Source organism: Pistacia vera, unplaced genomic scaffold (assembly GCF_008641045.1).
Source record: "Pistacia vera cultivar Batoury unplaced genomic scaffold, PisVer_v2 Contig35, whole genome shotgun sequence".
Classification (NCBI taxonomy): Eukaryota; Viridiplantae; Streptophyta; class Magnoliopsida; order Sapindales; family Anacardiaceae; genus Pistacia; species Pistacia vera.
Window position 1 is genome coordinate 1 of NW_022196168.1, and position 13,087 is coordinate 13,087.

Consider the following 13,087-nt stretch of genomic DNA (forward strand, 5'->3'; position numbering starts at 1 on the left):
GATTCCCAACAAAAAGATTTAATTAATAGATTATATAATGCAACAATATTTTCAAAATTTGATATGAAGTTAGGATTTTGGCAAGTTCAAATAGATGAATTAGATAGATGCAAAATGACATTTAATGTTCCTTTTGGTCAATATGAATGGAATGTTATGCCTTTCAGATTAAAAAATGCACCTTCAGAATTTCAAAATATTATGAATGATATCTTTAATCCCGATATACACTTTACAATAGTATATATTGATGATGTCTTAGTTTATTCAGAATCAATAGATCAACATTTAAAACATTTAAAAATATTTGAAGAAATTCTTTCTAATCAACTTGATATCTTTTATCATTTTCTGAGTTATCTTCAGCCCAAGAGTTGTATTCAAAGCATCATTCTCTCCTACCTCATTCTAATGCAATGGAGATCTATATCGTCTATCATACAGGGCTTCATAAGGAGCCATCTTAATTGTAGACTGATAATTGTTATTATAACCAAACTCCACCAATGGTAATATCTCATCCTAGGTCATTCTATAATCCGTACAACACATTTTCAGCATGTCCTCAAGTACTTGATTCGTTCTCTTAGTTTGGCCATCTGTCTGAGGATGGTATGTTGTACTAAATGCTAACCTAGTACCCAAGTTTCTTTATAAATGTAATGCCCCACTTGAGGTACGTAGCTAATGTTTATTGTTTTGCTCTTATTTGAGTTGGTATATTGTTCATATTGTTTGGTTGGTCCTTGGTTGAATGGATATTGTGAGTTGTGGCATTAAGTATGTCAAACTATCACATTCCCATACTTCTAGAATTTCAAGATGTTGAAGAAATGGGTCCGCCTGAGAATCTTGTTTCCAGATTTGCCTTAGACTTCGAAGATAATGCAGCCTTAAGGTTGTTATTGGCATGAGTCGCACATGTTTATTCTCATCAAGTCCTTCACCTGGGAACAGCTCTTCAAAATTACCACAAAATATCACCAGTCTTCGCATGTTGTAGAATCTTTGAAGGAAAGCAAATGGAAAATCAGCTGATTCATCATGAAAGCAGAATAACTGAAGATCTCTAACTTTGCAAAACATCTCTGCTGGAAAATTGCCCATGCATATTAATTTAACGTCATCGCTGTTTAATGTCAAAAACTCCATCGCACATATGACCTAAATATCAATAAACAATAGCAATCAGTGTTAATAGCCACTCGATTAGTGTATATATATATATATATATCAGTCTTTTTTTTAATATAATAATATGATAGTCTTGATGAAGTTTCAATCTCTGTATTATGGTCCCTTGTAATATTGTTGCATTTTTGTTATTATATAACTATATTGAAAAATATGATATTCACTGACTCATTTATCACAAATATAAAATGATAAAAATTTCCTTATGACAAACTTGAAAGTAAATCTTAAGTATATCAATTTTAAGATGATTGATGTTATGTATCCAAAGTTTGAATCACAACTAATGGGGTTACAGAAGTGTTAGCACCACATCAGTTCTAGGAAAAACAACACCCACAAAATTCTACAATTAATATGGTGTCAACAGATCACCACCCACATCAGCTGGGTTCCCAACTTTACATACCTCCTATTTAAAGATTACATTGTGTTTTGACTCATTAATGTTCACAACCACACAATTTGCAAACAAGAAAAAAACCAAGTCAGCTCTTATGACAGAATATGGACACATTAAGAGTGATTTCTTTTTTATTTCTACCTTTTAATAACTAATTTATCATAAAAGAAATTAATTTTCAAATTATGGTTTGAAAATAGAATCTTAAAATTAAGAAATCAATAAATAAAGAGATGTTTTCTATTTTCTTTTTCACTCTGACAGATTGTTGTTATTATTTTTCTTTTTTCCCTGCTTGACTTACTTTTTTTTTATCCTGCTTAAATTATAAGAGAAAAGAAAGCTTTCACTAGCCATAAAATTCTGACATCATTAAGACCAAATGCGAACCATGACCATACAGTTAAAATGCACGTTATAGACAAGATCAGAAACAGACCTCATGTGAATGATTTTTTTCCATTTTCAAGTGACTAAAGTTTTACCAAGAAAGTTTACATACTGCATCTGGTTAATTATATGTTGAAGCTCATATAGGATACTAAGGCAGACCTTTTCAAGCAAAAACAGGGGTTGTCGAAATGGGTTTCCAAGTTGTCTCTCCTCATCTTCTTTCTGGAAGCTAGGAGACCCTGAAGCACGATCTTTATGTTATGGCAATGATAAACAACCAAACTTTTAGCATGGGCCACTCCAAGTATGCAACCCTGGTAGAAACATTTGAGTTCTGGTAGATGAGCAAGATGCACAGATTTTAGTGAGGAAGACAAATGCGAGTACCCCATCTACTTCCTCGAAGGACTATTTCCTCCAAACCGCAACAACGAAGTCTCAGCTTTCAAGTTGCACAGATTGTTAGCTACAGAAACTGGAAAGAGATTTTTCATACTCAACAGTTGTCAACAACTAATCCCTCTAGTTTGAAGGTTAAAAGACCTTGAATATTTGATGGAACAATAGACATTAATTTCCACAGAATTGAATGTCAAAATTTTAGTGTGCGAAAAGAATCTTCATGGAGTTGATTGTTCCATATCAACTGTAAGTTATTCAACCGAGAGAGTATCAAGATTTCCAGCTTGGAAATGCAACCTGCATCATCCATCATGTCAATGATTGGGCATAAGACAAACAAGCAGAAGATTAGAAAGATATTCAAAGTATTGAGTCAGGGTAACTAATTACTTTACACAGCATATGAAAATAATTAAATGAATGTAGTATATATAGAATAAAGACAGACAACCAATTACTTGAAAGTAGAAATTTGACTATACTAAAATACTCTAGTAGTGTATATGGAGATTGAGTTCAGTGGCTTTTAACGATTATTTAAGTAATATTATTTTCAAAACCTGAAGGAGGCTAGATTTTATTTTATATAATCTTATTAAAATTTGTTTTTTTATTAAATGCCAAAAAAAAAAAAAAGGGTTGGGTTAGCATGTTTCCCTGCCTCCGCTAATGTTAGAAGACAAAGTCAAACTTAATCAAATGATAAAGGGATTGCAAAAAGGAGGGGAAAGAAAAAGTCACCTTTTCATCAAAGAGAAAATGTATATCAGTGGGGAAGTTCTCCAAGATTATTTCTTCAGGTTTTTCAGTTACTATATCTGCATCCACACATGAAGAGCCGGAGAAGAATGTCTTCAAATTAGGGCAACTCTCAATCACAAGTTCATTTAATGAGGGGAATTCAACAAAATCTCCAGTGCCAACTCTTGTTAGTTTTGGCAGACCTTCGAGCACCATGTAAAATAGTTTAGGAAAAGTCATATTTTTTTCCCCTCCTACACCTTCTGTGTCAATCACTCCTTCCATTGACTTACAGTTGCTTATCACAAGCTTCTGGAGTTGCATAAGACTTCTAACCACAGAAGATGAAAACAAAAATTTCAAATTAATACATTCCTCCACAGTTAAGCTTGTTAAACTTTGGGACATTTCCGAGGGTTGATCAAGCCATATATTTGTAATGTTGATGAAGGATAATTGCAAGTGCTTCACTCTTGGTAAAACAACCTACAGCCAGTAAAATTCTTGTAACATAAACAATTACGAAACTAATTTAAGACTTTTTTGCATTACTGGGTGGGGTTGAAGTGAGAAAAGAAAACATACCTTTGGACTGAAAAGAGCCATGGAATCCTCTGGTTCGTCCTCTTCAATGATTTCTTTGGAACACGAATTAGTTGCTAATGAAGTCTGTGATATTAAAGGTGCCTTCATGTTGAAGTCAAAACTCACAAGTCGCGGCAGACATTTTAATATTATGGAATGCAGCTGAGTAAACTCAATAATCTTACTAGTCCTTTCAGCTTGGTGGAGATGGTATTCACTTTCTTTACCAACAATCTCACTTACATTCTTGCAATGAGTCACTTCAAGTTCTTGAAGGTGCAAAAGATTTTTGGCCATGGAGAATGGGAAAAGACACTTTAGTCTATCACATTTTCTAATTTTGATGATTTTCAATTTGCTGAAAGACTCTGCATAGAGTTGGCCATGACATATCTTCTCCAAATTAATCAAATCATAGAGAAATAATGACTCTAACAAGGGAAAGGCAATTTTACAAGGAGCCCATTCCACTGAATTAACAATATATAAAAGGTCAAGAGCCTTTTGGATATGCAGAAGCTTTAGTTGTGAGAAGCCCTCCCCATCAAGCTCATAAAGAACATTTTTAAAGCCATCCAGTTCATCTAGATAGAGATCTTCAGCTCTTTTCAACAAAATTTTGATTGAATACCCCAAATGATTGCTATTATCAAGCTTTAGTTTCAACATCCTCCTTTGGGTTTCACACTTACCGGACAAGTTCCAGACAAGTCCAATAAATATATTAAAGCTCTCCAACTTCTCTACGATCGTAATTTCATGCGGCATAATCTTGGCATCTTGAACACGTATGTCTAAAGAGGTCAGGTGAGACAATTGCTTTAACTCAGCAAGACTAGCATTACTTGGTCCTTGATTATTGAGTCTTTCAACATTCCATTGAACAAAGCTGTCCCCTATATATAATTCCTCTAGTCGGGACAAGCGTGAAATGACATTTGGAGCGATGACTTTAAGTTTTTGACAACCAGTCAAACTTAGTAACCTTAACTGAGTTAATTCCCCAATTTCTTGAGGCAACTGTTGAATATCCGAATGACAAAAGCCAAGAATTTCTAATTTCTTCATCTCTCCAATTATTGCTATATCTCCCAGCTCACAACCAATCAAACGCAATGTTCGAAGGTTCATTAAGCAACCAAGTGATGAAGGTAGTGATAGGAGACGAACTTCATGCAATTCCATGACTTTCAGTTGTCTCACTTCTTCAAAAAACTGGTCTGGAATTCGTAAAGATGAATCTTGCATACACGAGAAACAACTCGAGTTTTGGAAATTCCAACTTTTCCGGAAGTTCATCATCAATAACTCCAGAAGGCAGAGAAATAGCAGTTGAATTTTTGGATTTCCCCCCCAACATTTCGTTCAACGACCCAGTGACATTTTGAATATTAAACATAAGCTTATCCGACTCTGCAATTGATGTAGCAACACTATGAATGAAATCATGCATTTTAACAGTACCATAGCTATCACCATCCATCAACAAACATGAAGCTTTAAGATTTTCAACTAAAACACGGACTCTATTCTTTCCTGTTTCCACTGTATGAACATCTTGAAACAAGCCCATACCCATACCACATGTCAACAAGAATTCAGTGGGTATGGGATAGCCTTTAGATAATAGACCACAAAGCTGAAACAATAACTTTGCTTCCTCACTGTTCAAATAATTGTAACTCAATTTTAGTGTAGAGTACAAAGTTCCATCCATGCCATGAATCCATCTCAGATTAGACCTTCTTAACGTATCCAAGACATCTCTCCATTCATAAATAGTCTTATTTTTCAATGCATTTCCAATTGTTGCAATTGCCAATGGCAAACCTGCACATTTTTTAGCAATCTCAATTGCTACAGATTGAAAATCAGGTTTTTCTACTAAATCGCCCACTATCTTTCCGAACAAATTCTGAGCTTCTTCACTAGATAAAATTTCAATCCTGATAGTCTTCTGCGTTTTCATATCATCTAATGCTTGTTGGTTTCTAGATGTCATTAATATCTTGCACCGCCTTTGATCATTGCTTTTTTCTTTATCGTCATGCTTATCACACTCAAAAGGAATTCTAGGCTTGTCATTTTCTTGACCATCATGACTGGAAGGAAATCCAATAGGCTTAAGACTTTCTTTACCAACATGCCCAAAGGGAATTCCAATAGCCTTCAAGTCAAGTTTTTCCCAGATATTATCTAATATCACAAGTACCCTATTCTCTTTCTTCAATCTGTCACGCAGTCGACCAGCTCTCTCGAATTCACTCTCCTGGCCAAATTGCATATCTAAATCATAAGCAATTTTATCTTGAATTTTTTTGTGGTCAGGGGTCAGAGTTACTTCAGCTATAACCACTCTATCAAATAACTTGTCTTCCAAGGCTTGACAAGCAATTTTTTTTACTAGAGTGGTTTTTCCAACACCACCCATCCCACTCACCCCAATCAAATTAAAATTAGCATCCTTCAACGTCTCCATGATCTCTTGGAACTTTGACATTCTTGAAATGAAGGCCTCATAGTCGCTGACATTTATCGATTCTTTCCTCCGTAGGCGGTAGGAAACATTACTAAAGTCTGCTTTTCCCAAGAGAACAGCGCCATCCTTCTCCGCTTTCACTGCTTCCCTGCTGAGCATGTAACGTCTGACCAAACTAGGACATGGCCCTTTGAGACAGCACTTCTTTGCTTTATCTTCCTTGTTCATGATGTTTTCTGCCCGTTTAATGAACTCATCCACATTAATCAGCCATTGCTCAACATCCTTAAAAATCTCTTCCCCTTGTCTTTTAGCATGGTCAACGTATACTTCCACCCTTTCTCTTCTACTTATCAACTCCTCAACTGTTTTCTTCTTCAAGTCCTGAATGTAGCTCTGGTAATTGAACACATAAGATCCCTTCCTTCGAACTAAACCAAAGACTGACTCAGTAACTGATGATGCAACACCGGAAACAACAACGCTACCTAGTTCTGCAGCCATGGCTTATTGCTTGTGATATTTTTCTTCTCTTTCTTGTCTCTGTTGACTTTTTTTTTTTTAAAGTTAAACAAAGTAAAGCCACTGACAATGACTAACAGTAGGTAGGAGGACAAACAAAAAAGAAACACAAACAGCTAACAGATAGAGAAATCTATTACCATAAGTGAATAATTAAGCAAATATTCAAGAGAAAGTTCAATGAACAAAAGTCCACAGATCACTACGAGAAAAAGAGATAAGTATGACAAGCAACAAGATCTAAGAAAAATAATACATGTTGAGAATAAAACAATAAGAAATTAAAAAGAACACTGATTAAGAGCAAGTGCACCTGAACACTGTATTTGCTTTATTTCCTTCTTCGTAACTAAGAACTATCAAAGAGTAAGGGTTGCCTGCCAACTAAGGGAGTGAGAGAAACTACTCATAAAGTAAACGACTGTTCCTACCCAATGTTTACCGAAATGGCAAGCTCGCACCCTTGGTTATATAAATTCCAAATTCTCATCTTTAAATTATCTCCATTAATGATTATTGGTTTTGATGAAGTATAGAAAGTGTTATTATCAAAATACCCTTGACAAATAAATTATAAAGTACTTTTAAACCCCCAAATTAGTAGAATCGGAAAATAATCTTTTTACTTTCAAATTTATTTCAATAAAACCCCTCTTCTTCAATCTTTACATCATCCCCATCTACAACTACCCAACCATTGTCACTAACATTGCCACTGCCACTACCGCTACCTAGCCACTGTTGCCACTGCCACTACCGATACCTAGCCACTGCTGCCACTACCATCACCACCACCCAACCACTATCACCATCCAGCCAAATTAATAAATAGTTGTCACCAATCCTCAAAACAGAAACAATATATCTTTTTTGTTCTTTTTCCTTTTTTGTTTTTCATTTTTAGATTTTTTAATATTAAATCTTCTCTTCTGCATTTTGTCTAACCTCCTCACCAACTTGGCACATCCTAAAACGATTCCTTCTCTCATCCTTAATATCACTCAAACTCTCTGCAACATGGCAGCTAAATCTTTGCTTGTAATACCCCATATTTTTATGAAAATTTATTTTAAGATTTTGGGGGTTAAAGTGCAAGAATTTGAAAGTTTTGAGAGAGTAAAGTGTAATAGCCAAAACAAGAGAGGACCAAAAAAAACTTTGCTAAGACATTTGGGTGAACAGTGTTCACCCAAAATAAGTGGTGGAAAAAAGAGAAAGAAGGGGAACAAAAGAAAAACAAAGAAAAATGAGAGAGAAATGAGAGAAAGGAGAAGAGGGCGGAAGAAGAAAGTTTTGGGCAAATAGGTAAGTGGAGTATTTTTGTATTAAGAAAATTTATGGTGTTATTGTATTTGTTTTAGTTTAAGTGTATAATTGTATGTTTTGTATTTGTGTATGTGTATGTGTGCTGTGTGGAGTGTGATTGAGAGAAAATTCAACCATTTTTGGAAGGGTTGGTTTGTTTGTGGGGTTGTGGAAGATTTGAGAGATGGTTGTGAGATAGATGGATTTTGATGTTGGGGTTATTAAAAGCATGACTTGATGAAATTGTGTTTTGGTTGCTTAATGAGTTATTGTATGTATTTGGATGTTAATGGAGTGAATTTAATATGAGGAGATGGATTGGGAAGTGAGGAAATTGAGAGGAAACACGGCCAGGTTGAGAGAAACCCAAATTTTGGATAAAATCTGGTCTTCGCTATGGTGAGAGAGTTTTTGGAGAGTTTTGGGAATTTATGGGTTTCACTGTGGCGAAGAAAAATCTTTGCCCCAGCGAGATTTCCAGGGGTTATTTTGTCAGTTTTGAAACCTGTCACTGAGATAGGGGGTTAAGTGTAAACTTTTAAATTTGAGGGACTAAAATGTGATAGTGGAAAAATATGGTGAGTAAAGAAACATTTTACTTGAGTGGAGTTTTTATGAAAAAATTTGAGAGCAATCAGCGTTCGGTTATAAGACGATTTTTGTTAAAGGGGAAGTTAAATTAACCTTTTGGTGCGTGGGTTGTCTAATAAGTTTAATATTGATGTGTTACCATAGAGAAACCTTTATATGGAGAGTTCATTGAACTGCGAACAAGAGAAGACAAGTAGAGGCACTGTTAGAGGATTTCAAACCCTTCTTCGAATCAAGGTTTTTGGCTTCAAAGTGGTGAGTGGAATGGTATTTTATAAATTGCATGCTTCCTTGGAATTCGGATATTGTTAGTTGAAATCCCAAATTTTATTATTATTGTTATTATTATTATTATAAATTGTTGAGCCGATGATTTGGTTTGTTAGGTGAGGGTCATTGTGTGTTTGAAAAGTTGATTTGCGATTTAAAATGGTATCTACGGGAGTGTTGAAGATGAGTATTGAAGTGGTTGAGTAAGAGAAACCCAAGAAGTTGGGTTTATTGTTGAGGTGGGTCGATAATTATTATTATTAAGGCCTAATTGTGTTAGTTGGGTAATTAGACGTGTTAAGTGAATTCGTAGGCTTGATAGAGTTAATAAACTTAATTGTATTAGTGGGTTAATTATGTTGGTGGACTTATTATATTAAAAATGTCAAATTATATTGCTTGAGTTTCAGGTGAATTAGGGGGTTGGCCTATTTTTAATATGACCCAAGATGTGTTGATTGGGTTTATGGGCTTTGAATTAGATAGTAATTGGTGGAAGTAGAGCTAGGCATTTGGGATCGGGCCCAAAAGCCTAGCTCCAAAACCCGGTCCTAGGATCGGTCCTTGAGAGAACTGGACCTTTTGGGACCAGACCTAAGGAAGAGTGCTCGGGCCCTCCATTGGGCCCTCTTCCAAGGCCCGGGCCTAAGACCGGTCCCAGGCCTAGGCCAAAAAAAATTTGTATTTTTTCAATATAGTCCCGGTCCCAGGTCTGGGCCCAAAAAAATTTGTATTTTTTCAATATAGTCCACTGTCAAATTACATAAAACCCCCTATTAATTTTAAAATAAATATAAATTATGAGGGCTAAAATGAAATTTTATAAAATTTATAAAAAAATAAAAAATCTTCGAAGTCTAAAAAATTTATAAATTTTAACCCTAAAAAATACTAAAAACCCCCTATAAAATTTTGTTTTGCCCCCAAAATATAAAAAAAAATGAGGGGGGAAAATAAAATTATCCAAGCCCCATGGGATCGGTCCTGGGCCCATGGGACCAGTCCCGACCAAGCTTAGGGCCTGGTCCGAGTCTTGGTTTTTCTCATGGGCCTAGGACCAGTCCCAGGCCCATGAGTGACTGGTCCCATTTGGGACCACTCCCAAACGGGCCTAGGCTTGGGCCCGCAAGGGACCAGTCCCTGCCCACCTCTAGGTGGAAGGATCCTCAGTAAGTTAATTGTAAGGAATGATAATATACATGGGTTTGATTTGTAAGGATTTAAAAGTGTAGGGATATGACGAAGAATCCAAAATTTTAGGGGTTGGCTGTAAGAATCGAAATGTTGGGACTAAAGTAAAATGAATGAATAATATAAGGGGTAAAATGATAATTTACATGTCCGTATTTCAAAACATTACGCTTGTTTGTACATGTTGGCATTATTATGAACTATATGGCACCCATATTTGAATACGCACACGAAGGTATGAAATATCATTAAAGGTTAGAAAATTCAGGAGTGAGATATGTTGAATATGCGAGTGAGTGTGTAAGGATGTGTTTGTCTGGGAGTGAAAAGGTATGTTGGGTTTGGATCTACAATCATCCTTCTATAGTACTCGTCCTCCTTCAAACATCAGCTAGTTTGTATTTAGTTTCTTAGCCTTATGCGGGTGTTGAGATGGTTCGCACTACCACATGGTGGTAGCTTCCTATCGGGATAATACGGACGCTTGAAGAGCTCCAAATGGGACATTATGGGATACCGTATTATGACTCTCCAAGGATAGATTGTGGGTCGAGTATGGTCATCCAGTGATAAGTATATCATCCCAAGGATAGGCTGTGGATGATACCACCCCAAGGATAGACCACGGGTGGGAGGTTGACACATGACACCGCAAGGATAGATTGTGGCTGAGATTCTTTTATATGATACCATATCATGACACCCCGAGGATGGATTATGGGTCAAGTATAGTTATCTTGTGATGATTTAGCCATATTGAGGATAGATTGTGGATGGTGCCACCTTGACAGCGTGTCAACAACACTACAAAATTAATAAACTTTACTCCTAATTATTAACCAACAGATAGCATGAGTAAGGGTCGATCCCATAGGGAAGTAGTTGAATCTAAGTTCCAACTGGTTAAAATTAGATCCTAGATAACCAAAATATAATCTGGGGGGTTTGTAAAATCAAGGTAACTAATTAATCACCAAAAAAAAAATATGAATGAAAATCAATATAAAAACAACTTCAGTTCTCGGTTCAATCTCATCCTCATCCTCACACAATCAATGTATGTTCTCAATTGCAATGCAATCCTACCTTTTCATGGAAGTATCAACCCTAGATAGTAACAAGCTCTATCACTCGAAATTCCCCTTAATTCTTACTAATGAAACATGCCCTTCAAAAGTCTCTAACCATTAAACAACCTAGAACAAGCTCTTTAGATTTAATAAAATGGTTGCTTTAAGTTCCAATGAAACAGGTTAGTCTAAGCAACAATCTCACAAGCTTGGATTAACTAACTTAGGTTTTGTTATTCAAGTAATAAAATAGAAAGTTTATCCATAGTCTTTTATTAATAATTGCTATTGCGTGATTGGGAAAAGATCGATTACATAATACAATCTCTAATTCTAGCAATCAATATCAATTCAATCAATCTACCAAGCCTGAAGTAGTGGTGGTGGTGATTGTAATAACTATGTGAGGAAAGTTGGTTAACAGCCAATAGGTATAGGCTAGGGTGGAATTTATGATTATCCAACGAGTACAGGCTTGGTGGAAATTGTGGACACTTGGTGGGTATTAGTGTGAGTAAGAGTAGGTTTCGTGTTGGGAAATGCCTACTCAGCTTTGATGATGGGCGTATCAATTGTTATGAAAATAATTCAATGATCTATGTTAACTGGGAGGTTTGTACAAGAATACGACTTAAGGATTTATTGTGTTCAGAAATTATAAAAGGAAAGTGGCGTCTTGCTAAGGGAATGGTTATGTGTTGCATGAAATGCAAGTTTAAGGTTAAAGTTATTTTAATTTATAAATTGTATTATCCACTTAGTGGGCTTCATAGCTCACTCTTTTATGATTTTCCTCTTAGGTTTGCATACAAGGTATGTGAGGCGCATACTATACACTTTCGGTTCGTCGCAAATGCATGTTTATCGGCACGATGTGTGTACATGTTAGAACATTTTGATACAATATTTTGTGTAACTGATTTCTAACACTTACACTTTCAAAATTATGTTTTAAATTGTAAAACGACATTAAATGTTTTGAATGGAGTTTTATAAATTGTTTTTGAAAAAATTTCACCCTCCTCTTGGGATCCTGAGTCTCTCAGAGTGCCCGAATCCAATGGGATAGGGAATACCTGGGAAGGGGCATGACTCTGTTGCATTCCTTTATTTATTTTTTTGGTAACCGATTACATTCCTCTATTTCAACAAAGCCTTCTTGTTTCTTCAACTCTCAATCAAATTTGATCAACTTTAGAACATCTCATTGTTAGTGTATGCCCTAGGAACCAATCGTGTTGTCAATTCCAGTGTATTATGTTTTGTATATATGTTAATGTATATATTTTGTATATATATTTTTATCTTATTAATAAAAGAAAAATGTTCTTAATATATATATATATATATATATATATATATACAAAGTGATACGTGTCTTGAATTTGACTTGAAATATGTGAATAAAGGGGTGTTGAAGTAATGAATTTCAAGTGGGATTATTTTGATTGTTTTGTGAATAAAGGGGTGTTGAAGTTTATGTTAACAAACCCGAAACTATTACCCAAGACCTTCCTTACCAGATATGCAATTTGAAGATGTAACACAAATGGCAAGATCTTCCTATACTGGAACAGGAATAGATGAATGGAATATAGTTGGATTAGCTGAACACCAAATATTAAATATTTTACAAGAAATGACTATGGCAACATTAGCTCATAAATCGCATGACAACACAGATCATCAAATAACAAAAATATTAGTCTCAGGATTTACGGGAATGTTAAAAAATTTGTGGGATAATGATTTACCAGAATCACATATTACACGCAACAAAAAAGACTAGGAAACTCAAAATAGAAGGAACTAGTCAAGTAGAGTATGAACAAGAAGAAGGAGATGCTGTAGCTACATTAATTTATGTAATAACCAAAAACTTTGTAGAAGACCCAACAAGCTTTTAGAAAAAATCACAAGAAATATTATCAAACTTAAGAT

The 13,087-nt window shown here is 35.2% G+C and overlaps 2 protein-coding genes across 2 annotated transcripts; both read right to left on the reverse strand.

Moving 5' to 3' along the window:
- Nucleotides 1–921: 921 nt before the first annotated feature.
- Nucleotides 922–4,903, reverse strand: LOC116139243 (the record flags this gene model as incomplete). The annotated part of the gene is made up of 3 exons (XM_031424913.1): nucleotides 3,719–4,903; nucleotides 3,134–3,619; nucleotides 922–1,164 (listed from the first exon to the last, which is right to left on the reverse strand). Coding segments are annotated over exons 1-3 (1,914 nt in total), but the record flags the coding sequence as incomplete, so codon positions are not given.
- On the reverse strand, nucleotides 2,108–6,958 carry LOC116139247 (disease resistance protein At4g27190-like). The gene is made up of 3 exons (XM_031424919.1): nucleotides 3,719–6,958; nucleotides 3,134–3,619; nucleotides 2,108–2,689 (listed from the first exon to the last, which is right to left on the reverse strand). Exon 1 carries the CDS (start codon nucleotides 6,699–6,701, stop codon nucleotides 4,926–4,928), a length of 1,776 nt encoding a protein of 591 aa, XP_031280779.1. The 5' UTR covers nucleotides 6,702–6,958; the 3' UTR covers nucleotides 2,108–2,689; nucleotides 3,134–3,619; nucleotides 3,719–4,925.
- Between the last annotated feature and the right edge of the window lie 6,129 nt (nucleotides 6,959–13,087).

Excerpts from the sequence above, each read along its gene's own strand:
- LOC116139247 (XM_031424919.1), bottom strand. The coding sequence starts at position 6,701 with ATGGCTGCAGAACTAGGTAGCGTTGTTGTTTCCGGTGTTGCATCATCA.